Raw genomic sequence first — 27,240 nt, 5'->3', positions numbered from 1 at the left:
TCATTAGAACATTCAAACAAAGAAAAATAAAAACAGCTACCAATACCAATGAATAATTCATGCATTCTATTTTTCACACACAATCCAGTGCAAGCATAATGAAAAAAAAGTCACGTGGAATAACATCTTGTAAATATTAATCCCAATATACCTAACAAATTCAGGTTATTTCCCAAAAGTAAATTCTTTATATTATAGTGTATTATATTATAGTGTTTCTTTGGATAGGCTTGGTCTTTGTCAAAAGCCATTTTTGCTTGAAACCAAAATTCCAAATCTGGAAGAGTTTCTTAAAAAGCAATCGTTATTATCCCAATTTGAACCAAGCTTGAACTCATTCACGCTAAACACATTTGCTGTTTAAGAGAAACCGTACAAAGTTCCATTTAAGATTACAAATGTACCCACACTGAGGCCTTCAAAAGCACACTGATTATTTTCCTCTTTCCAAATGTTTATGCACAAATGATGGAAAATCAGGTATTTATAAAAGTGGAAAGAATAATCTCTCACTCTCCTTGCGGCAAGTGAGCAACAATAAATATAAAGTTACCAGACAAACACACAGATAGGCAGCCATTCTCCTGGCTGTGCCAATCATCATCAGAATATAATCAGCACACCTTAACTAGAAGGTCAGATGGGCCGGAGAGTCTGAATGAATTCCTTTCAGCCAGTCTGGAGATTAATTCACAAGATGACAACGAAGAAGACGAAAAAGGTTCCAGGATGCCTGATAGGGTAGAGGTCAAAACAGAGGTCATTCTGGATATTCCCCAAGGAGCTAAGTTATACCAGGAATGGTCAAATGTGGTGCAAGTCTTCTGCCGGGAGCGGTTCATTTTGCAGTATCAGCACCAGAGACAAAAACATGCAATCCTTCTAGGCAGGAAGCATTTGGGATTCACAGCTACAAGTTCCCCCCCACTGTCTACATACAATAAACTTAACATAACTGCTTAACCACAACACTAAGTATGCATGATTTCAAGTGTCTTCTTTTTATTATGCCATTTACAGTTTATTTATTGTGTCACTGTTGACCTTTGTTTGGCAAGTCCAACACAGATGAAGGGAATAACCTGTCACAGACATGATTATATAAGTAAACCACACAGCCACCTCAGAATGCAAAGCACTTAAACCTGAATGACAGCAAAACCAGAGAGTTTACTCTCTCCTTTTTGACAGGACTTACTGTTGTTTAACATGCTTTTTTTCTCTGTAGAATAAAACTCAGTATTTGGAAAGTAGGGCACTGTGTAAGAACTTAATTTGGCACAACTGCAATAACAAGAAGGAGCACGAAATGCTTGTGGAAGAAATTCAGTTACACATGCATACAAGCCACCTTCTGCATGAAGAAAGGCCTAAATTAAAGGCACATATGTCTCTAATTTTAGAGAAGTCTAGACCCTCCTAAAAGCACAGGCCATCAAAAGTACCAGATTATATATAAATCAAGAATGGGGTGTGTGAAAACAAAGACCATTTCTAGGAAAAAGTATTGAGTTATGAGCATTAGGAAAAGAAATAACATTCTGCTTTAATGCACTGATTCATACACATATACGGGACAGGCATCATTCTCAGCTCATGCAAAAGATATCGAACACAACCAAGAAAGATAAACGGGTCATAAAACATTTTGAGAGAAAACTTACCACGCAAAACTGCTCCTGCTCAGAATGTTTAGCTAATTGTCTACAGACGTCTTTAAAATTAACTCCTATGATTTAAAACAGTCTGGCCAAATCAGCTCCAAAAGCAGTAGGTATCATTCAAGTGAATATACTGTACCACTAACATGAGACAGCCAACTCTGTGCATACTAAAATGGCCACACAGCAGCCATTTAATCACAACTCAAACTATTATCACAGCAACTTGCCTATGGCTGCCTGACTGCCAATTTGTTAGCAAATTCAAGTTGCCTGGACAATCTCAATTGACTTAACGCCTTACAGGTTTCATCACACCAGACCTGATTTAGAACTGCACCTAACAGACTACAGTAATATTTTACACTCCCACACCACGTAATTAACTGTTAATCAAAATGCAGCCTCTTATGCAAACTTATTTTGTTGAAGGACTGTTTGATGAAATAAAATTACAATACAGGAAATTAGGGTTCTAGGGATAGCTGTCTAACTGCCCTTCTGTTCTCGTCAATTTGTATCCTATACTGCAAAGTGTTCCTATGCAAAAAGACTGGCTAATTAACTCAGTATTTTTTAGGCATGGCAGCAACAATATGATTTCTATAAGCTGAGATATGACTTCTGTTAAACCAAAAAATCAAATTCAGACCACCCTTTTTCACCTGCCGCCATCACAGGAACCACAACTCTAAATGACTTCTGGGGACTGTGCCACTTACTAGTCCATCAACATCACTCACAAATGCAACCTGGGTTTCAGTGGAGGTCCAGTAACAACCAGGACCAACCTTTCTAAGCTTCTGAGAGCTGAAATAACATTCTGCTTCATTGAATGCCACCCTCTTGTAGTAGCATCTTTTAGACCAGGCCAAAAGGTAGGAATCAGCTGTCAAACTAGAGATCCTCAGTGTCAATCATTTATAACATTTTTTTCCACAATACATTGTGTTAACATAATATAGTGTATAGTATATATTTAGTTACATGGTAGTAATTATTTCAATTAATTATTGTAGTACTTCAAAAAATAAATTAGGAGGCCTATTTCAAAAACATTTAAAAATATATATTTTTTTAGTTACAACCAACCCAGTAATCAGCATTTAATCCCTTCGGTAGTCTTGCTGCTATAGTATCGGTATCATTACCCATGTAGTATCGATAGTGTCGAAACACTGCTCCTATAACATTTTTTTTTGTTAAGCCTAAACACGAAATCAGTTTTTGTTCTGACAACAGTCATGTCAACTGGGACAAATTTTGTTCTTCAAATATTAATCTGCTAAACGTTATGCTTCATTTTTGGGGGGCTGGTTTGATTTCATTAAAACTTCATTTCTCTTTGCAGGAAAAACATAAAGGGACAAACCTTTGATGTTAAAAAAAAAATAGGTCCAACAGACTTGGGACTTGTTTGTGCATCCAAAAGAATACCCAGTTTAGCATACCATCATCAGCCCTTGAATAATTACAACGCTCTTCTCTAACAAAAGCCTTTTCTGCATTTAATTTCCAAAGCAAGTATCCACTCCATAGGGAAAACGATAAATGCTACAATATGATTAACAGGCACCAAGATAATAAAGTAGTCGTGGGTCTAGCTGTGAAAGTATTTAGCATAGAAACACTAAATCAATTAACAGAAAAACCGTATCGGGGGGGAACAGTGAAATATCAAGGCATTGTATGCTGATCTACCCTTTTCCCTTTTCTGGGCCACTCAGTGAGCATGTTGATCTAATCTGATCAGCAGCCTTTGTTTCCACAATCATCAGCCCCAGGGAAGAGGATCTAGGTGTGATTAAATCAATGGGGTACCTCACAATTGACAAGGAAGCCCCCTTTGCTGTGGTCAGGAGAGACAAGAGAGGACAAACCTAAACTAAATAAACAGACTAAAAAACAAGAAGGAAAAACAGCTGACATAGCTATTTGTGTGGCTTCTCTTACATAAACACACAAGCACAGACAACAAAAATAACCCCGACCAGGGTTCCCAGGCTACCCCAATGGGAGGAAGAGCAGTTTTTTTATTGTGCAAATCCCTTGAGAAGACCCACTAATTCTCAAACTGCACAGTCCCAAAGGAACTCCTAAATCCTGAAAAGGGCTAACAGGCAACAGATGGAATTTGTATTAAAAAGAGCATCAGGTGATGGACTAAAGATGTTAAGATTCACAATAAATACAAATGATTGCCCATCACCATATTGCGTCTGTCACAGAACTCTCTGTTGACCTGCACAAGACACGAAATAGCTGCTTTAAAGTACAGATCACTTTATGTTAGCATACTGTCTGACTAACAGAGCACATACAACGTTGGCTTCTATCCAGTTGCGCTACACTCACAAGGTCTGTGTGAAATTCAACACATGAGCCCGAGTAGCCAGCAGCATAAAATTTACTGGATTCAGTGATACCATGAGGAATTTTGCAACATGGGTTTAAAAAGACACATTGCTGCTCTATATTCAGTCCAGTAAAAGCCAACCAGATACATTACCATACATTCTAAAAACCACTCAAAATCAATGGCAAAGTTAACCAAATGTATTTCTTCAGAATGAAAAGTCAAACACAAACCAGATTCAAACTGCAGGAAAGTGCCTCTAAAATGGACAACAGGAGGCATTTTATTATGCAAAGGGCTGTGGGAGTCAGAAACAAACTACCCAGCTATGTTGCAAAACCTGATACCTTGGCTTCTTCCAAGAAACACATGAGATTTTCAGATTTTTTCCTACTAGCTAGAGGTTGAGCCAGATGAGCCAAACTGCCTCCTCTTTTTTGTAACCTCTCCCAAGGTCTTGTGTTCTTAAAGAATCTACTGTATTTTGAAATCGAGCAATATTTTAAAAAAAACATAGAATTAAGCCTTACATTTCTACATTTTATACTCCTGCTAAAAAGTAAAATGTATTTCAACTGGCACCACCGTCTCTCCAGAGGCCCTGGACAGGAAGCATTCTTTCAGCATGAAACAGCTGTAATATTCCTGTGTTGCATTATTCGCACTGCCTCTTTCAGAGTATTTTCTATGTGTCTTCCGCTCCTTTGAGTAACTCAGAGCTGATAGCACAGTATTTAGACATGCCTGTCCTGCTCCTCATACACCTGTATTGTCACTTCTTTCCACACACAAATCTAACCTGCAAGAAATAAAGAAATGAGAGAGATGTCTCTGGTCAATTCAATGTTTTTGTGTTATAAGCCCAGTGGGCAGATGTCTCAGAATACCAACTACAAACATGTTTCCTTGTTACCAACACAGGGTAAAGGCTTATAACATGATGGGAAGGATCTTGCCATCAAGCTTATGTAAAGCTAACAACACAAGTGTACATTTCCTTCAAATTTGACCTTAATTATTTAGAAACAGAAAGATAAAGGGATAAAAAGAGGTTAACCTAACATTTAGTTTTTCCCTTTTGGCAGGCATTCCAAGGTTGAATTGTTCCCGGAATATGGCTTTAAGTGTCTAAGATTCTGAGGCATAGATGCAGTTTTCCACATGATTTTTGCTGTTACAGGCTTGTGGGGGAGTAGGGAGGGGGGGGGGATTCATGTTCACACTTAACAAAATCAAGTGTTTTAATAAACTAAAGCTATGCTCTCCTTCTCCTGGTACAACCACAAAAGAAAAAAAAAAGTCATTTAAAGTCTTCAAAGACATCTCTGTTGTCAAAACACTTTTGAGATAGGTCAGATAATATAAATTGCATCTTCGGGAAAGACAAGAACCAGCCACAAACAACAGATGATCCCCGCAGCAGACCTCCACAATCTTAAGATAACAGAAACCGGACACTGCGTCTTTTTCAATGGCCACTGAGCCTCTTTGTAAGAGGGGACAGGTCAATCATGACACGCTGACAGACAAACTACTGTTAAATTTGAAGACGGAAGCTGGGAGGGTCAGAAATGGGGCTGTGCCCTGAAGGAAATGTGTTCAAATTCCGTCGAACTGCATTTATTTCACACCTTTTCTCACCAGAAATCTCATGCTTAAGCATATTTTCTTAAACATGTTTTGTATTGTGCTCCCACAAATTGTTCTCCTATTTTTACGATTTAATAAAAAATAATGAATTCTGGTTGATAAATGGAATTTCACAGCACGCGAATTATGAAGACTTTCTCCATAAAACAGAAAAAATGCAACCCAATATTATATGTAATTTTAAAACATTATAGACGCAAGTCCCAAATTAGAAAAGTAACTGTACCTACTGATGAAGCCGAAGAATTTGAAGTGAAAGATCTTCTATTTTATTTTTTTTTTAAAAACAAGCATATATCTATAGTACAAGTTACTTTGTTTCCAGCTTGATTTGTGCTTTTTTCCATTGTAAACAGCAAGTACAGTTTTCACACTGGGGGGCTGTGAGAAACTCGCACGCAAAGCACTACAACCCGAAAAAAGGAAACAACCTCATTCTCCAGTGACATCTACTAATGCGTATTCAATGAACAACTGAGAACACAACTGCTCTTATCTAGTGGTTCAAGGCTTTTGCTTTATGGGGGTAAATCCTATGAGGTGCCCATTCCTTATAGATGGAGGGCACTGGATGGGAGATTAAAAGAATGAGGCTAATAAGGAACCAATTACCAAAATACATCAGGGAGACAGAACTGGCGAGGGGTGACTAGTTTTAAAAGAAACAGTTTGCAAAATAAAGAGCTGAATGGAAGATCACAGCACACAGCAGAATAAGCAGAGAAATGTAATATAGAGGGTCATGTTTTTCTGCTGCTGTTATTTTTTGCCCTCTGCGGAAATACTGTTATGAGCCCCTTCAATGTGCTGAACATGAACAAGATATAAAGGTAAAGTGAAGGATGTTTTCTGTTATACAGTGGAAATCAAAACTGCCTGCAGAACAAAGGAGACTGCTAGCTGTACATCACTAGCTTTAATTTCCATTTCCATTTTTAAGACAGGCACCGGGGACATAGTACAATTAAATCACTGGAGCTGTGCATTGGCAAATTCAAATGACTCCTAATGAGGCTAAATACTCAAATAGTTTTTCTAAAAACAGTTTTAAAGATTTTGTTTGTCCATTTACGTTAAAGGAAACAACTACAGTATGTGGAGTAAAACCATGCGCAGCAAACAGCGCAGGCCTCAGGTGTGCAAGACTGAAGCACAATCACACACTTCTCTGCCTTCATTATGGATCCAAACAACACCTTTTTAACCAGTGAGATGATGATAAATCCTGTTGTGGAAGCAGTCAACTCGCTTTCTTGTGCTCCCTCTGGTGTTGACAGTGAGGACTGCTGCATCTCCTCCAGAGCAGGAATCTAGCTCTTTGATGGAGAGAGGGGGAGTGTTGTGTGAAGGAGAGAGGGAGAAAAGAAAGCCCTTCCCACTAATGACATCACCATTCTATTGAAGCACAGCTAGAGGCAGCTTTAACTCCAGACTTGTGGTGGGCTCTGTGCAAGTGATTTGCTCCTCTCTCCCAGTCTTTCTGAGTGCTAGCGGAGTGTGCGGACCCACATACTATTACTACTTTTACAGAAAAAAACATTACTATCATCTTCTAGCTGGTGCTTTCTGTTTTGTGCTTTTGGAGTTGAAGACTTGAGGGCTATTTATTACAGCTGATACCCATTTATTGGAATTATTCATGTGGCTGTCATAAACAGGATTTTAATTTATTTGTCTTGATTCATCAGGTAAGTGTTTTTTTTTGTTTTCTCTTTTTAAAACAGTATTTTTTTCTCTTTTTAAGGGAGGCAGTTTCCTTTTTTTACTACTTTATCTTTAAGGCATCCTTAAGAAAATTGCTGCTGATGAGTATGACCACTATTGAATCAGCTATTGATTCATCTAGGAACAGTAACACGCAACTCTTTATTTCAAGTTACCTATACTGTACAGGGATTCTGCTTTAATATCTGTAACAAATGTATTCAATGAAATTATGTGACCTAACCTAGTAAGATTCAAACATATCTGAAGCAGTGGCTATGGAGCTTGATATCCAGCAATATACTCATTCCACTTAAGTGAAGTAAATGTTGCGTATTGCTCTAGCTGTAAGCACTAACTGCAATTAGCACAGGGGAAGGAAGTCATTTTTAATCATAAAAGGAGTATTTTTCTCATGGTCATTTTCTGTGAAATTTCACAGATAGGTGGTAGCAGTATAATCTTTCTTCTACGTAGTACCATCCTTTTACTAGTTAATTTCTCCTCCCTGAGAGGAGATCAATGAGTCTACATCATATGTACACTCATTACATGAAGCATATACAGGAGGCTCAAAGCTGCATGATGCATTTCTCACACAAACTGCCATTCTTTCACTACAAGCAAAGCCTACTCTCACATCCACAGCAGCAGTAACTGATGTTCATAGTGACTTATTCAAAAACAACTTTCAATTCTACAAATCAAATTCTACATACCTCACTAGCTGTGAATATCAATTGATTTTTATTTTAAAATCAAAATATATAAGCCTTAAAGCTTTTTGAGAAAACTCAAAATTCATAGCTCTGGTACACAGACTATGTGACTGGCATGATAATTACCATACAGAGCAACACCACCAGACTAACATCTCATATTCTGAGTTCTCTTTTCAATGAGACAAAAAAAAAAATCTTACACTCTACACCTTGTGCCTTCAATCTTCCTAATAAAAGTGTTTCATAACATTACTGATTTTAACTGATAGCACATAATGGTGAATACCTGATTCAGCTTTGTTTTAATCTGAACTTGTCAGTTACTTGTAGCCACAGAGAGCTCACAGCAGGGTTTCATTGTCTACCTAGAGACATAAACTATGCAAGCAGAAAGTACTTCTGAGCCAAAATAAATAGTATCTTGTATATGAGAAATAATAACCTCAAATTGCAGTCATAAACACTAGCTCATGCTACATGAATTGGATAAAGGACCAAAAAAGATTCTCAAAGCATATAATTTAGAGTCCCTCTCCAAGTCTCTGTGTTACAGATTTGAATAATATGTAAGCTTGCATTAGTGCAGTGCTAGTGTGGGTGCTACAAGTATTGCTCCTTAAAGATACAGATCTGTTTATTTCTACAGGATTCCATCAGCAAAGCCAAAGCTTCTATCCAATCTGGTAGAGAAGATTATATCAGTTTATACTTCTATATTAAAACAGATTCAGCCAGCATAATTCTAAACCTGTTATGTCCATACTGTATCAGTCAGAAGGATGTGTACTGGCATAGAACTCCAGGACTAATTGGATTTCAAGCTTTCTGTTAATAAAGCTGATCAGATGCTTTATTCTCCAATTGCATGAGTGAGAACTGTGCATTTTCTTGATAATCACAGTTTACACGACTCTGTGTATTGCATAGTCTCTTTTTTTTGCATTACAGTAGGGCCAAAAACTCGTTTAAAACATTTGTGTATTCCAGAAAATGATTAGAGGAAGACACCCACTGTTTTCTGAAAAGGTGTTAATCGTGTTCTAGCCAAGTCCTTTCAAATTGAATCCACAGCCCTAAAAAACACAGCTATTAAAAACAAACTATCTTGAGTTCTGTTGTTCCTCAAGCAACTAGTTATTTTATCACAATTAACATCACATTTTATTACATATAAATTGTCCCCTTTTCACAAAAAAAACCACAAAGAGCAAAGGACATTTGCATAAGATGTGTTTAGGCCAATGGTAATAGGTAATTATATTTTCTGATGTTCCCTCTGCAAATTTGAGGAACTCCCATTGTGCACAATGTCAAATGCCTAAGGCATACAACCTCAAATGGTCAATTTTTATGCAATGGAGATAAAAATAAAACTGATTGTGTATGCTTTCCAAGGAATATCCTTTTAGTCTCCATATTGATGTCAACAATATTCAGGTTCCAAGTTTCATTTGTATTTAAAACCCTTTGATCCAAGCCATGAAAGCCGATTTTAGAAAGTTCAAATAGATAGCTTTAGTTATTTATCAGAGGGCTCTGTGTACAACAAATAAAAAAATCTCCCAAGATATGGACAGGAAGGAAAAAAAGATACGCATCTAAACACAAATTAATTCTGTTGACATGTAAAAAGACAAAAGATCACTAATTCCTGAAATCAACACATGCATGTTAGCATGGGAAAGTAAATCAATTTTCTTACAATCCACTCTTTTCTAGTCCTGAGGCCTGTGCTGTTCTGCTCAGCAGGAGGTTTTGTCGTAATTAAAGGCGAGAAAAGTGGACACCAGCAGTAAACGTGTGACCTGTAATACTGAAATCTGGCTTCTTGCAGTGCTTAACACCCCCAAGTGGGGAAAAACTACACAGCTACAGACTAGCTCCTTTTAGCCCTTCTAAAGAAAACGCCACTTTACCAGAAAGACCAAACAAAAGACTAGATTAATCTATTTAACACACTGCAGCAATTTTGAATGTAGATTAGGCCAATCTTCTTAATCTAAAAGTTAAGAGTCCTTGGATGTTTATATAATATATTCCACAATTCTCTGTCAGAACTCTGAAATGCAAAAAATGCATATCCAGAGGAGAAAAAAAAACAGGCCTAAACTAAACTTCTCCCGACTAAAGACTAGAACACAAAGCTTTGCCTTTGATACTCAAATGTAACCTCCTCACTCGTTGATACATACCAAAACTAAAGGCTTTGAAAAGGATTAGCTGTAGATACCAGTAATGAAAACAGAAAAGTATGTCACCATTGTTTGAAATCCATACCTCAGCTGACTTTAATGTAAGCAAAGTCTCTTGATATGGCTTTTGGTTAAAGTGTCCGGAATTTGTCAAGGAATTTCCCAAGTAAAACTGTACATAAGCTCAACAAGGTAGAAAAAAGACTTGCTTTTGCAAGCTTGACAAAGCTTGTCTTTGTTTTTGCGTATTTGATCGAGACAAGTTATCTCCAGGAAAAAGCAGTTTTTTTTCACAACACATCCGTCAGTTCTTTTAAAATAAGTTTATTGAGTTCTAAGGACGGGTAAAGTCACACCATACATTTTTTTTGTTTTAAGAATACTCAATTTAACTTTCCATGGAGAAATAAATGAAGCACAAGCATGTACTCCCATTAGAAACCTCTGAGCTTGACCAGCAGCGCTTTTGAATTGTAGTTCTAGCGTGCATTTCCTACCAAAGCCATGAAGAAACAAAAAGGTTTTCCAAATAGAAAACTACTAATACGGGGTATAAAAGCATACTTAAAATTTTGAAAAACCTTCCCAAACCCCCAGTAGACAGATTTAGAGGTCCTTCTGCGTGCTTGGTATTATACAATGGACGGGGGTCGCTTTTGTGAAATCCGATGATCGTAGAAAAAAAGCAGCCAACCAGCCAGGCCTGGTCTCAACATGAAGCCACCGGGTCTTGACTAGTTAAGAAAACTGTTTAACACTCAAGACAACCACGCACAAATACAGACACATCCCTCACAAGTTCATTAACCTATCCCCGCAATGCTACAGCCACAATCTGTTTTTGCAAATCGAAGCAAAAGCAAAATCTGTCACTAGCTGATCCTGTAACATTTCTAAGGAAAGTCCATCCTGGGAGAAAAAAAAAAAGTTTTTTTTACATAGACGTCATCTGTTTTTAGGGAAATCATTTAGGTGCATTCTCAAAAGAAGAGGGTGTAATGCATAGTAATTGAAATATGCTCGGAATCAAGCACAATATTTTTCACAACTAATTGCAATAATTAACAAAGCAAAATGGCTAACACAGCTTTCCGATGTTAAGTGTTTGCAACAGCTGTATTTTCTCCAACCAGTATTTAACCAGTATTCGCTTCCTATAAATCTAACTATATTATTTTTGCAGCAGAAATGAACAGTTTTAATCTGATTTCTCATATATTCTCGCATAACTCACTATCTTACACATTTTTTTGTACAACTGTCATGTGATAAACCTTTTCAACATATAGTTTTCTTAACTAAGATGGCCTGTACTTTAAGTTACATTTTGGTCTTTGATTGTTACATATTCATTCTTTATGAGAGTCTGTAAAAAGCTCTTCTAAAGTGAACTCTTGGATCAGTTTATAATGTCATTTAAGCAGCCTGTCAGTGAATTTCTGTATATGTAGTTTATCATTTCTCACAACGGCAGCAGAGTGACAGCAGAATACAAATCCTCCACCATTCTATCCTGGCCTCAGAAAGGCAAGTAATCATATTTTAATAAACACAAAGCAATTAATTGCATTTTGGAAACTGAAAAGCATTTTAGCACCTTGCTGTTTCTCTGTTACCATGGCAAAGTGAAGTCAAGCATCATGACAGACTAATTAGCCAAGTCTTGCTACTTGGTTGTTCTCTGTATTAACAGCACTGCTAGTTAGCAGCTTTTAATAAAAAAAAATACATAGTTTTACTTAGCTGTTATCCCCAAAATAGATTCCCTACATTCAAGCCAATCAAAATAAATACAATCTACCACTACATAATCTGGACCTTAAATCCTATTTAACAAACTTCGGTTTGTCTTTCAAAAAGTAAGTTTAAAATCAGTCATCCCAGCAGTTTTTATTTTAGAAACTCATTTTTAAATACTGACTACAAAGTAGCAACACCTAATTTAAAAAAAAAAATGTTTTACTGGCGTATAGGTTTTTAAGTGAGTGGGATCTTAAAATACCCTGTAATATGTAAAGCATATTAAAAAGTGATGTGCAGCTGAAAAGAAGCAAAGATGAAATCATAGACAATAGTCTATAAAAAGTAGGGAGTAGGGTCGGGAGCTTTCTAAAACAGCCAGAGGCACAACAGCATCCTCAGAGGTGTGATACAAAGTTTTATTTTTTTATTATTTTTTATGGTAGATCGGCAACAATGACACTACCAGAAAAGTTCAAATAAAACAATATGGGAGCCCTGCCATTATTATGTCTGTAAGAGTCAGGTCATGTATATTCTCTTTACTATATTTTTCTGTTAAATCAGATATGCTACAAATAACATTTTCTGATCAGGATGCCCTATTTATAAGTATAGCAAATATATATCTTACATTAGACTCTATTTAAATGAAAAGTGATTATTCCTTTACTAAAACAGCTTTTCCGTTTTTAATATCATATAAAGTGTCAGCTTAAGAAAGGTCTCCTTCATACACGCTAACAGATCTAAAATAACAGACATCTGCATCTGTTGTTCTTGTTCAGACTCTACAAATATAATAATCACTTGGCTGTATTTGTGCACCAAGGTAGCCAACGGTAGCATTATTCCGCGCAATAAAGTAGGAAATTATTATAAAGTAATTGCAAGTCTCTCAATCTGTTGTCACACTACTAAATCTTAACATTTAATAGACATTGTTTTAACTGACAAATATAATAGTAAAAAACAGAAAGCTATGTGCTGTTTAAATTCAAGGTTATTTGTACATTATCTGTACATCATCCCTTGGCAATATTTTAACTGAACTGCAAAAAAAAAAGTGTACACAAGAGTAAGAATACTAAATAATGAAAGGAAAGGTGACATGAGGTGAGATGGATGTCTTTCCATATTAATGAACTTCCAAATATGCAATTTCATCTTCACTTTAAATTTTCAGCAGTATTTAGTTTATAATTAATAAGCTCATCGTGAGCCCCAGGCCCAACCAGCCTGCTCAACATGATATAGCCGAGAGGCCTGGTTAAGGAGACTATGCCAGTGGGGATGTGGGAGTGAAGGATGGAGGATTTTTTCCCCCCGTTATTCTTTTTTTATCATCTCTGCCTCAGAATCAAGGCAGCCTTGCAAAACGGTGCCCAGTGAATGAAGCGCAACAGAGACTGAGCAAGGCACCAGGACTCCCTCCCCAGCCTCTGATGTATTGGACTGGATCACTGTAGCTTTTGAAATGCAAAGACATTCTTCTCTGCCATCACCATAGAAAATAAGAAGGAGGGCAGGGCAATGCACACAATTACAGACCTGGGGCTGAGGGAAAAGGTTTTATAAAAATCCACAACCGTCTTGCTAATCCAGGTCCCAGAAATGGTGTCCACTATCAAAGAGACCCTGTCAGTCCTTTTATCTGGGTGCAATTCAGAAAAAGGGAAAAAAAAATCTTTGGTACACAAAGATGTAATAAGCTTTGGGGGATTTTGCTTAAAAAGGGATTTTTTTTTATGAAGCTACTGTTGCAATACTTGATAAAAAGGGTTTGCATAACAAAAATCTAAAAACTAGCTGATATCAAATCTAAATGGAAGTAATCAAATACAATTAGCTCCTACTGCGTTTTAAAAATGCATCATGTGCAGTAGCTCCTCTCTTTTAAATGAAAGATTTTGTAATGCATAACTTGGCAATCTTTGAGATGTTAAATCCATAGAATCACTAAAAATATAGGAAGGTGAAATGCATGTAGAGGATCAATGCTAGTTCAGATTTGCAAATTGCTTAAAGTAAAAAATAACCCAAATTTGTGATGCAAAATATATTTTGCATGTAAAAATCTGGTCCATTGCACTGTGTTTAACATAAGTCTTAATTCTGGAATGTTGATTCCCTTGTAAGGATGCATTAGCAGTTCTCAATGTATTTGTATAATCCAACCCTAATTTCAAAGAAACATTACATTCCTCGTATCAGTTCTATTATGCTACCTTTGAAGCTACCAGATTTTTTCCATCTCTTCCTAATTTTCACATAAAATGTTTCTGAACAGAGAACCTGGAGCAATACTACCTCATTTTAAAAAGCAAATCCTTCGAGCAATGGTTTGAACATTTAGAACACAGAAAACATTCACTACAATTTTCTTGTGGATCAGGTCCCTTTGTTTTGTAGTGTTAATCAGGATGAATACTCACTAGCGGTAGTTTAAATCTCTTAAGTCCGGATTGGTTTGATTTTAAGGATGGATGGCCCTCCTTGCAGGCTGCAGTGTAATTACTATGGTGAGGCAAAAGTGCGTTTGCAGCACTCCCAATTCCAGGGTCAAGCATTTCCATTTTAGATCATCGCTAACGGTGTGTACTGTGGGATCCTGATGGTCTGGCTTGGAGAGGCAAGCGTCTCTCCAACATCTCCTAAGTGAAAACCAGACGTGCTCTTTTTGAATTCGTCTGTTGTTTTCTCATTTGATTTGGCCCCTGTCTTTCGAGTGATGAATATGCACATATACATAGTAAGCTGACTATAAAATAGATATGAATGCATAAAACATTAGTTTTATGGTAGAATAAAAAGCACATTTTGACTTTTTAAGAAGAACTCCAAAAGCTCCTTTTTGAAAAGAAAGGGTACATCTCAAAATCACTTGTGAATAAATACAGCAAGGATGATGAAGTAACAGTGGGGGGAAAACAGTAAATTGGAGCACTGATTTCCTGTGTGGTCCACAGTCCTGCAACAATCAAGCCTACTTGGTTATTTAAAGATTAACATTTCAGATATTTACATAGAAATGATGTTAGAGCTCAAACGTTTATTAACCTTCAGCTGTACTTGTTAACAGTAATTGTTGCCAAGAATGATATATTCACTTCTAATTATATCAAAATAAATTCAGTCAAGGCTAACCTTGTCTAACTTTGTGAATCTTACCAATTCGTTCTTTCAGAGATCAGCGGAGGCTGATGCGCGAGAGAAGTTGATTTTCTTCACTATGACAAGGAGGACCACAACGCAGTCAAAGACTTCAGGATTTTTTATTTGAGAAGACACAAGCAGTTGCAGAACCAAAATCTGCCTCATGACCAAGGAGTTCAAACAAGTGGAGATGTGCAGTATAAATGTTTGCCACAAAACACACCCTGGAAATTGCGACTTGGAGTGAAGAAAGACAGGAACATTTGGCAATCGCCAACAGAGGGGATTCAGTAATTGAGGGCTAGATTCATCTGCCCACCCTGCTAGGTTTACAGTTGGATAAAACCAAACCAAAAACTGTGGCTGCTCCTCTGGAGAAGACACCAGCGGTCAGGCCTCAGCAACATGAATGGCTTCCCTGAGGTGAAGAAGGAGTTGCTATTCTCTCGCACATTGCAGAAAGGAGCTTTTAAAAGATACAAAGGGTCTAATTTGGGTTACGGCTGTTAGCTGCAACAAAAAAGGAGCCTACATGCACAGGGTTTTTAATATTAACTGAATCGCATTTTTGCACAAGAGCAGGAAGCTTAAGGTTCGTCTTCAAGCAGTGGTGCTCTTTATATGCTTATCTGCCATGGCAAAACCTTTGTAGGAATGATCACTGAAAACTGTGCAACAAGCCAGGAGGTCGGCAATATAAACAAGGATCAGTTGAGCAAACACAGCGAGGACAGGAAATAACCAAAGACACCAGACCATATTGACAAAGTCTCTTCCCAGAACCTCCACCTACCCACCCATCTTAAAAGCTTAAATTTATCTTCATTGGATTTCAGCAAGTACAGGATTTACCGGTTCTCTTAAATCAGGTATGACAAATATTGATGCCTTTGCCTTTTTATGCTTCAGTGGCTTAAATACAATTTATAATGAGATCTGCCAGAAAAGAGGTCATGACAGGAATGCATAATTGTAGTAATAAATCTGTATTAGTCTAATTAAAAGGAAAAACAAATCAGCCTGTCACTTTGCAAATCCTCAGTAGGTTCTCAAACTTAAAACTTAAAAAATATTCACAAAAATCAACAGTATATATACCCAAGAAAAAAAATCAATAATTTAGTAGATCTGATGGAAAACAAAATGAACACACCCACTGTACTAATTTAATTTTCAAAGGATTCTGTGTTAATGATTGCTAAACAATCTATTATCTTGTCCCATGTACCCTCTACTATAATATGGGTTAATAATACTAGGAAAAATGGTTCAATGTTTGATCATGGTAGTTGAGTTTTGCTTTATTACTCTTAACTGGATTTCATAAAAGCTTCTCTCATATTTACTGAACCTATGCATTTCAGGGCACTGTTCATCACCATGACTCAATTAGCTCGATTTAAATGAATGGGCTATGTTGCTTATCTAGTTCACTATAGAGCTTTAGATACAGTGTTGAATGGACAAATTAAGTAACACTGTCTGTTTTGCTAAATATACAAAGTGACTTTAAAAGCATTCTTTCCAATTTTGTTTAGAAACCAATGTCAAAGAAAATTTTGAAACAATGTGAATATTGGGATTAATACAAAACATTAAAAGTTACTAAATTAATTCCAGTCCAAGAGACAGGGTTCATTTTACCTTACCTCTTAGCCTGCTGTTAAAAGCCATAGTGAAATAAATCCGTGACACAAGCTGGCTTGCTTGAACAATCCTTTAAACATTCAGAGCTAAATATTACATTACAAGCAGAAAACTAAATAAAGGACTTTGATTCAACATAATGGTTCCAGCATAAAGAATTTCTTATCTATATTCAAGGCTGAATGGAACTCTGGAACTACTTACGCTGCAGTTTAAACTTCTAATTTTAAAGGATTCATTGTTGGAAAGAAATGTTTTATGTAAAGGTTTTGTTTTATAGCTGTTGTCAATCAAAACAGGCTGTCACAAATTAATTGAATGTCTGTTTTCAGTTTTAGTGTACTCCGTTACTATTACAAAGGATCCAACTGTGCAGATTTAAACAAAGTTTTGCATGAAAAGAATACTTTACGCAAATAAGCCTCCCAAAATAATTTTGGTTGTAGTCAATGGTGTTCTGCATCTTAGTTGTAGTCAACAGTGTTCTGCATATTTTATCAAAATACTTTGAATTAACCTCTTCTGTTTTTCTCTACCCAAGGTATTCAGAAAGAAACTGCTGCCCCACATTTAAAATGTCACCATTAAGAATGATCTGCAAGTACAAGAGCTTCCTTCTCTTCCTAACAAGAATAGGGCTATTTCTCGGCTTGACAAGTCCATCTGTCAGCTCTGCTTCCTGCCCCAAATTGTGCCGCTGTGATGGAACTTTCATTTACTGCAATGACCGAGGACTGACATCCATTCCCGCTGGGATTCCAGAGGACGCCACAGTCCTCTACCTGCAGAATAACCGAATAAACAATGCAGGCATACCAAAAGAACTGCGCAAATTGAACAAAGTGGAAAAGATCTATCTGTATTGCAACAACTTGGATGAGTTTCCTATCAACTTGCCAAAATATGTGAAAGAGCTCCATTTGCAGGAGAACAACATCAGGACTATCGCACACGATACACTGGCTCTGATTCCTTACATAGAGGAACTTCATTTGGATGATAACTCCGTTTCTGCCGTGAGTATAGAGGAAGGAGCATTTCGAGACAGCAACCACCTACGACTGCTATTCCTGTCACGGAATCACCTTAGCACTATTCCTACAGGCCTGCCAATGACTATTGAAGAGCTCAGATTTGATGATAACCGCATTTCCACTATATCCGAGCTGTCCTTGCGGGATCTTACAAATTTGAAACGCCTAGTTTTAGATGGCAACCTTTTGAACAACTATGGAATAGGAGACATGGCATTTGTGAACCTTGTTAATCTCACAGAGCTTTCCCTGGTTCGCAACTCTCTCACCGCTCCGCCCAGCAACCTTCCGGGCATGAATCTAGAAAAGCTGCAGCTCCAGGAAAACCACATCAATCGGGTGCCAGCTGGTGCATTTTCTTACCTTCGACAGCTTTATCGTCTTGATTTATCCAGCAACAACTTGAGTAGTTTACCAATGGGAGTCTTTGATGATCTGGACAACCTAACGCACCTGTTACTTCGTAACAACCCTTGGTACTGTGGTTGCAGGATGAAATGGGTGAGGGACTGGCTTCGGAGCTTGCCAGCTCGAGTCAACGTGCGAGGACTGATGTGCCAAGGACCAGACAAGGTCAAAGGGATGGCTATAAAGGACATGGCCCCAGATCTGTTTGACTGTACAGAGGCCGACATTCCACCTACCCTTGAGACGACCACTTCTGTTTCAAACACTTTACCCCCTTCCAGAGGCCAGTGGCCTTCTTCTGTTACCAAAAGGCCAGCAGTGAAAGGACCAGACCTGAGCAAAAACTACAGGAGTACGACCCCTTCTTCACGGAAAATCATCACTATAAGTGTGAAATCCATCAGTGCAGAGACCATACACATCTCTTGGAAAGTTGCACAGCCAATGACTGCCTTACGACTAAGTTGGCTGAAAATGGGACACAGCCCTGCATTTGGGTCAATAACCGAGACAATCGTTCAAGGCGAGAAGACTGAATATTTGGTCACCTCACTTGACCCAGAGTCTTCTTACCGGATATGCTTGGTTCCCATGGAAACCAGTAACATTTATTTGTCGGATGAAACCCCTGTCTGCATAGAAACTGAAACAGGATCTCTTAAAACCTACAACCCTACAACAACCCTGAACAGGGAACAAGAGAAGGAACCTTACAAAAATTCAAGTTTGCCACTGGCAGCCATTATTGGGGGAGCTGTGGCGCTTTTGGCAATCATAATGCTAGCTCTCGTTTGCTGGTATGTCCACAGGAATGGGTCTCTCTTTTCAAGGAACTGTGCCTATAATAAGGGTCGCAGAAGAAAGGATGATTATGCAGAGGCAGGAACCAAGAAGGATAACTCTATCTTAGAGATTAGAGAGACCTCTTTTCAAATGATACCTATAAACCATGGCCCTGTGTCCAAGGAGGAGTTTGTAATACACACCATATTCCCACCTAATGGCTTAAGCCTATATAAGAACAATCACAGTGAAAACAGCAGCAGCAACAGAAGCTACAGAGACAGTGGGATACCAGATTCAGACCATTCTCACTCATGATAATGAATATATATTTAAGACTATTACAGACATGTGACTTGAAAACTGGTTGGTCTTCATTTGCAAAACACTGGATTTAAAAGACTGATGAAGCAATGTTCTGTACATTTGCCATATAATTTATATTTAAGAACTTTTTATTAAAAGTTTTAAATTGCAGGTCATCACTGAACAGTCAGTGTATGTCTTATCATTAATTGGAATTCTATATTTTAGAAATTTGTAGTAATTTGTACTGTATTTTCTTTGCTTAAGGTTTCAGACCAATTAAACTTTTGTGTTCTACTGAAATATGATGACTTGTCAACTGTGAAAGTGGGTTTTTATTACTGTGTTGAACAATCAGACTTTTTAAAGAGATATTCAAAAACCTTGTAGTAGTATAAGCACAGGTCATTTTTCACTTTGTTGGTATTGAAGCTATTAAAAAAAGATTCAATGACAAGCTGTGGGTTAAAAGGTTTCTAAAGGCCACAGAAAAAAAATTGTGTTGTGAGCCAATGTCATGGTCATTTCTTCTTAATATGAGCAGACAACAGACCCAGTCTTCTCTGAAGAAAAACGTTTTATGGGAATTTGAATTACGTTTAAGGAAATGTCAGGCATTTCTGCTTAATTTCATGAGACGGAAGAGGAATTTTGAATTTAAATGACTATTGCTTTTGAAAAGCAAATGTGTCACACCACTATAGAATCTGAAGACAGACCATGTTCTCGTACTGTCATACAACCAGAAGGTTTCGGTACAGAGCAAATTAAGCACAGACGATCATGAGGAAAATATACTGCAATTGTAGAAACAACAGTCTGACACCCTGGTGTAAGAAAGAAACATCAACAAGGTGAAACTACAAAGCAACGTTCTTCAGTGCATTGTACAATATGTCATTGTTAAACGTTGCCCTTACTTTTTACAGTACTATATCTGGGCAAAAAAGGTAAAAGTAAAAAAAATGCATTCTGGCTTTTTTGAATAAAAAGTGTCAGCTGTTACATTATTTTATTTTTATTATTTTATTTTTTAAATCAAGCCACTTTTTTGTTGCCACAATTTAAAGGTAATTGTTCTTTACAACTGAAAACCAAAGTGCATTGTACGCCCTTTGGCCAGTCTTGTATGTGCCTTGATCCAATGCTTATTGTATTTAGCTTTTTAAAAATCAGTGACTTAACTTCTTTTCATACACACTTGAATATGAGAAAAAAATATTGGTCATATTGCAGAATAAAAGTGGACAAAAAAACGGTGTGGTTATTTTTTCTCCAGCACTAATATTGCCTGGTGGTATAACTTACAAGTGCAGATTTTAAACATTCAGATAACTCCCCTCATATTACAAGCAATCTTTAGAATGCAATTACTGCTCAGGCTGGAGACCTCAATTCGTCTTTTGTGTGGAAAATCCCTGTAATGCATCCCCGATCTGCCTGATTAGACAAAGTACAAGATATTATTCAATATCGCACAGAAAGTAGATTAGCAGCTGAGAACATCACGATGCTCAGTTTGATGTAACTTACCTCCCAAGCACAAGGAAAAGTTTTGTGGCCAACATTCGTGGCACAGACTTTATTGTGGTTCTGCCACAATTACACCAAGCTACAAGAGGAATAAAATTTTATTGTGAAAACTAGCCAAAGAAGGAGAAAAAGCTCCCATTTGTTTGAACCTTTAGTTAACTCAAATGGAATGTATCTAATGTTTCAATGAATCTTTAAATCGAATAATTCTAAACACAACAATGTAACTGATTCAGTAGATTTCTAAGGGTAGTAGAAACGTGACTTTTATACGTAGTAATAACGTTGAGGGAAATTTAAGCTAAAATGAGACTTAATTGTACCATGAAAACTGTCATCATAAAGGCTCTGTTGTTGATATAACTCCAGCAAATGTTTCTTTTCTTCTCTATCATAGCAATTTAATTCTGAATGCATTTATATAAACCCCCGATGCATTAAGTGCTAGAGAGGAACACAAATGCGCATCTTGCTAAAATGCCCGTATTTTTCTGCTGTCTTACTGTCTACAGATTAATGAAAATAATGAAATTTAAGAGTTGGATGAGCTTTAAATCAATCAATCGGGGTTTCTGGTCTTGTGAAATGAGGTTCTATTCACATTATCAAGCCATGTAAACAGATGAGATCATTGCAATTTCATTAACAGAAAAAAAAACGTACCTTCTACATTTAAGTCTATCACTCGGATATAAATGAGTGTATTTAGTTTAAAAGTACATTACTCTGCAACTCTCTTAACAACAGCAGCAGCATTTCACCAGCTGAAAATACAGATTTGTAATAATAGGAAAACAATCTCCCTTTGCATTTTCTGAACTGCTCTGTTAAACTACTACAATAGTGAGCTGATGCTAGACTTTATAACATTATGTTGACAGTACAGGTAATAAAAACTGCTATACTTTCAGAAGGTACCTACTTATACCATGGATATTTAAAACCCAGCACCGTATGTAATGTATAAAAAATAAAACAACCACAATGCTTTGCAGCATGAAAGCAAAACCCACAGTGGACCACAAACACATTTCCTGACAGTGATAAGTGTAACAGGATATGCCCAAGCTCAATAATCAGCACATTTTACTGTCAATCTTGACAATTATGTAATTGATCTTCTAAAGCTTTTCAAGTTGTATGATGGGAAAGACTTACATTATTAATCATCTATTTTATTGTTAATTGCTCCTTTTATTTCCAGAAGCAAAACATAGGCCATTTAGGGACTCTTGTTCTTATTCTACACCAGGCACAGAACCCAGTAGTTCTTAAGTAGAAAAGTATGGTCATTCACAAAATAAAAGGGATCACTTTCACAAACTGAAAAGTGGTGTTGATGGATTATTAAAGTCAATTGGAGATATGGAAACTCTAGCAATCAGCTCTATTAAACTGATCAAAGAACACAGCTGTTTCTGACACTTTGACATATCGGAGTCTACAGAGAACAGGTGAACCAAAGGTCAAAAGAACAAAAACCATTCCATCACAACAGCAATCAATTATATTCCTACAATTCTTATTAGTAGAAAAACAATTACTTCTTTATAAATTTAAAAATAAATGTCTACTTCAAATGTCAAGATAGAAAATCTTTTTGGATCAATCATATATTTAAACCCAAACCCAAAACCAATGGTACCCAAACTTAAAAGACAAGACATTTAAACAACCAAAATACGGCCAAGTTGATTATTAGAAAATGAAACATCTGTTAACGAGGCTGCTGAATTCAGTGAAATCAAATTAATTCATGCAAGACAGTGATGATTAGAGGACAATACCTACAACTGAGACTGTTATGCTGTGGGAGCAGACAAGATCCAAAATATTTTATGTTAAAATATATTTTAGTTGTTCTCTCTGAACTTTAAAAACATTCTTCATAGCAGTTAAAATAAGAGCAGCAAGTCACTGTTCCTCTTTCTATAAACAATCATACAGTTTTTTTGAAAGATATGAAACAAGTGAGATGAAAAAAGTGAAATCATAAATTGCTTACACAAAAAACACTAGATAAAAGCATTTTAGTTACTGAAAAATGCTACATTTATTCATGCACCTAATATTTTCTTTACAAAAAAAATCAGTTTCCATGCAAGCCTTGTTATCCTCCAAGTACACATAGAGAAATACAAAAACACTTTATACTATGTCTGAAGATGATTTTGTTTAATAGAGAAACTAAACAGCACACACATTTTACATATCACCATTACAGTCAGCACTTCCGAAACTCAAAACACAATTATTTGGTTTATTTGTGCCTCTCATTCAGTGTAAAAATCCTGGCTTCCAAATTCTACTAATGACGGACTTGCCTGTTTCTGCTGTACCCTGTCCAAGGCATCTTGCACATCAAAGTGAACCACACATCTAATTTTATTTCTTAAAAAATGTGCAGTGGGATTGAGGTCAGAAGCCAGGCAATTCGTTTCAGCTCCCTTCCAAACACATTCTTTAAGGATAAGGAGATGTGATGTGATACAACACAGAGTAGGATAACACTTTCACATCTCACCTGATCAACCACTTACTGCAGAGAGGGAAACAAACCAACAGATGACTTAGCTCAGAATGCTAAACATAATGCTTACATGCAACTAGTGCAACTCCAAATTCACACAAACCACTGCTTCCCTTGAGTAATTTACAAAGAAACCAAGCCATCTGTGAAATCGGTACTGATGTAACACCTTTATGCATGTTTAACTGGACCAAAGCAGCAATTACATTTATGTGTTTTGAGTTCATTGGCTATAGAAAATTACACTCACAGAACATGGAGATCCCTCTGCTCCATATTACACTGTTAAGAGTAAGATGGCACTCTGCAGCTATGTCCCACATTTTGGAAGCCTTAACTGACAACTTCATGCACCTTTCTTTTTAATTTACTTTTTACTCTCATGAAGATATCTCACCTCTGAAGGCCTCTTGGCAGTGGCTACCTGGAGATTTCATTTTTTTTTTCTCCTCGCTGTCTGACACAAAACCCCTCTACTTGAACCATCTGCCTGTATTAAAAAAAACTCTAGGCTGCAGCTGAATCTATGAGGCATCCATCAAACAGGAAAAATACCTCAACATGTGGGATCACAGCTTTCCTCTCAAAAGGCCTGGGAACTCTGCTGGCCTGCTTCAATTCACCGTGAAAAGTAATAGCATGATTAGTAGCTGGCCACAGAAACCGATGACCTGAAACTATAAAGACCAGGCTGGTTCCTTTCCTATCTTCTTAATGGATTCAAATGTTTCCCTGAAAGCACAAAGCATGCACATGCATGCATCCAACAATAAATCACTGCCGCCATTATAAATCTAAACCACATTTTATTTATGTTTTCTATTACAATATATGTCACAAACTACAAGGTCATGCATTTAAAAATGGTGTTGGATTAAGGGAGGGGGGTGACGAGAATTGGGGATAGAAGCATAATGATGATTGGGGGCAGCATTTAATTTTGCATTCTTTAAATTGGAAAAAAGACCACTTCTGCGATAAACTGGATGTTTGAAGAGTTCTCTGAAATTTTTCAGCTGAATATGTAATGCTCTACGCAAATGTCGGTATAATTGACTCCCTCCAATGGGAGATTTTAATGCATGTCAGCCATTAACTCATTTTAATGATTTTTTTAAAAGGTGATACATCTCACAATGCCCTTTTCAGAGTCAACATATTGTGCTCATGAGAATTGAATTTGCCCCACTTGACCATTTTTCTAGGAAGTAGGATCCTGAAATAATTATTAAAATAATTACAAAGCCCTTTACATTATAGCATATCGATTCACTTAAAAGGCCTCTGCTTCTCTCATGAGTAGAAAGAAATGAAACGTTCTCCTCCTTCGACTTTCACTCCTATTAATTGGCACTTTTGAGAGCTCTCCTCAAAAGTTATGGTAGAGCAAGTAGCAAATTGCATGCGATCTAAACAGATGAGGTAGATTTACAGAATCTTACCTACTGTATATTGCATAAAACATGTCGATTTCTGAAAAAAATATGAAACTTCATTTGCATGTTAGGAATCCCAATCAACCTATCCTTTGCGTAATATTTTACAGAAGGAACTTGCGTTCAGCCTAGGATTTAGAAGGCCTTTGCAAACTTTGCAGGTTGCATGTTTTATTCTGCTGAACTCCGTTAACATGCCCATTTAAAAAAAAAAAGACTTGCTTCATCTGCTTTTGATTCCCTTTTTCAAGAATTTCTCTTTCATTGAGGTTTCCCTGTGAGATCACTTATCTTTTATTTGATCGCAACATTCCGAGATTCTTACATTCTAAATTTACAAGGTTCCAAAGCAAGGAATTGTCCTGGTTTAGCTGGAGAATTCACTACAACATTCACTGGTACAGTGTAACTTAATATTCCAGAAAACAAAATTCCTGTGACTGTTTCATAAATTGGTCTTTTGCCAGTTTTCAGTACAAATGTTTGATGCTTCGATGTATTTTCCTACGCTTCTTCAGATACATTATGCAACAGTTTTCTGTGAGACATGGGTTCCATTTGCTTTTATTACCAGAAGCAGGCAAAACCCCAAGGGCAGCTGATGTGTCTGTTATATAGCTTACAGATGACACTTTTTTTTTTAGCATCAGCCGCTTTTATTACTGTAAATACACATTGTCACAATTCATCAGGATACTGCTTGAGAATTCCAGACCTGCAAGGCTTTTTTTCTTGCCTGCACGACTGGGAATGCTCGCATCTAAAAGTTACAGTATTAGTGCAGATCCGTTCTGGGTAAGAGCTGGGGTGGGATTAATGTAAAGTAACAAAAACCTATTGCCGTTTCACAAAATAGATCTCTAGGATAACAGGTGGACATCTTGTGTAGCAGTTAGTCCAGGAGTTGCCCTCGATAATCCTTTACAATTTGCCTTGCAAAAAAGTTCTGAAACAAAGAGCAAGACATATAATTTATAATTTCATGTAACTATAGAAAAAAAATCCCTGGAAAAAAAAAATCCATCAAAGCAATTTCAATCCAATGATCCGCTACAGAGTGAAAAGATATAAGCCACTCTAATCCGGTGCTTTCAGCTGCTTAAGACCAGCCTCTAGCTGCTAGGACCCAGATGACAAGCTCTTCAAAGACAGAAAGAGGACTCAGCAATGTCTGGCGACAAGGCTCTTCAAAGAGGTTTTAAACTGACAGCTGCTTGTTTATGGCTTGATTCCCCCCCCTATTCACAGTAAAAAAAAATCTGAGGACATGGTGACAGATATAATACTCCTGTCCAAAAAAGCAGTTCTCTTGTAGTGATTTCTCTCATTGGTTAACTATAATAATTAACAGCCAGCCATATTCCAGTCATACATCATCATGATAAAACAGATGGATAATATGTTGCTAATTAAAGAGAAAAATAAGCATAAACTAATGACACTCATTTTGGATCAACAGAGGTGAAACCTCTTTAATCTGTGACAACAACAGCAGTTAGACAATTTAAAAACAATTTATTTTCCAATAGTGCAAAAAATGACGAGCAAATTATGCAATACAAGCTTTGCACACATGTCGTTTTCACTTCAATTTTTACAAACACCACCGTCTTGTGACAGGAGATTCACTTCATTATGCATTGACCAAAAATAAGCAATTAATGTGAAGCACGTCTTTCACAACTTACTCTAAAAACCTTCCACTGATTACATGAAATTTTAGTGTATTTCTAAATCGTACACTAAAGGGGAAATAAGAATTATGAATCTAGCAACTTCTCAACCTATTTTCATTTAAACGTAATGTCTATAATGAAATGGCAAGGTAATACAATTTTCAGTATTAGCTGTAGCCCACACGTCTAATTAAATACAGCGCAATGAAAATAAAAACAGTAGAAGACAGTACGTCATTAAGAGCGTTACCTTTTTATAATCTTTACAATAAAGAATACTGGAGGACATTCACTTTGAACAAATAAACAGAAAGCATTCAAACACAAGTCAGATCCACACTGATTCTAGCTGCACTGCTTGAGAAAAGGTTGTAATTAGATTTCTGAAGCCTATTTTCCAAGTTGTTCTGAAAATCGCTTTCAAAACTCTATTCATCTATTGCAACTACTAGACCCTCCCTGGAGAAATTAAACTCACCAGCCAATATGCCATAAAAAACATGCATTGCATAAGAACAGAAAAAAATGCAATCTTGCCCTTTAACAAAGAGATCACTGGGAAAAAGGCACAATTTTGTTTCTAGCTTCTTTCGAGATAACTTAAAAAAATCAAGCCGAAATTAACAAAACCTGTAACCCAATTACAAAATGGAAGTAATGCTTCAGGTGTAATAGGCCATGGTGATCATGTTAGGAATATCAAAGA

The 27,240-nt window shown here is 36.9% G+C and overlaps 2 protein-coding genes across 3 annotated transcripts in view; one reads left to right on the top strand and one right to left on the bottom strand.

The window, feature by feature from the left end:
* macrod2 (mono-ADP ribosylhydrolase 2) overlaps positions 1-27,240 on the bottom strand; it is a 605,869-nt gene that overhangs the window by 497,395 nt on the left and 81,234 nt on the right. The window lies entirely within an intron of this gene.
* Positions 7,097-21,011, top strand: flrt3 (fibronectin leucine rich transmembrane 3). The gene is made up of 3 exons (XM_088934312.1): positions 7,097-7,355; positions 15,213-16,050; positions 17,370-21,011. Exon 3 carries the CDS (start codon positions 17,404-17,406, stop codon positions 19,369-19,371), a length of 1,968 nt encoding a protein of 655 aa, XP_088790438.1. The 5' UTR covers positions 7,097-7,355; positions 15,213-16,050; positions 17,370-17,403; the 3' UTR covers positions 19,372-21,011.

Source organism: Atractosteus spatula, chromosome 15 (assembly GCF_055471065.1).
Source record: "Atractosteus spatula isolate fAtrSpa1 chromosome 15, fAtrSpa1.hap1, whole genome shotgun sequence".
NCBI classification, from domain to species: Eukaryota; Metazoa; Chordata; class Actinopteri; order Semionotiformes; family Lepisosteidae; genus Atractosteus; species Atractosteus spatula.
The sequence above is the reverse complement of the archived record's forward strand: the minus strand, read 5'-3'. Positions and strand labels throughout refer to the sequence as shown.

What these genes read in the sequence shown, in the direction of transcription:
- flrt3 (XM_088934312.1), top strand. Translation starts at nt 17,404, where the DNA reads ATGTCACCATTAAGAATGATCTGCAAGTACAAGAGCTTCCTTCTCTTC.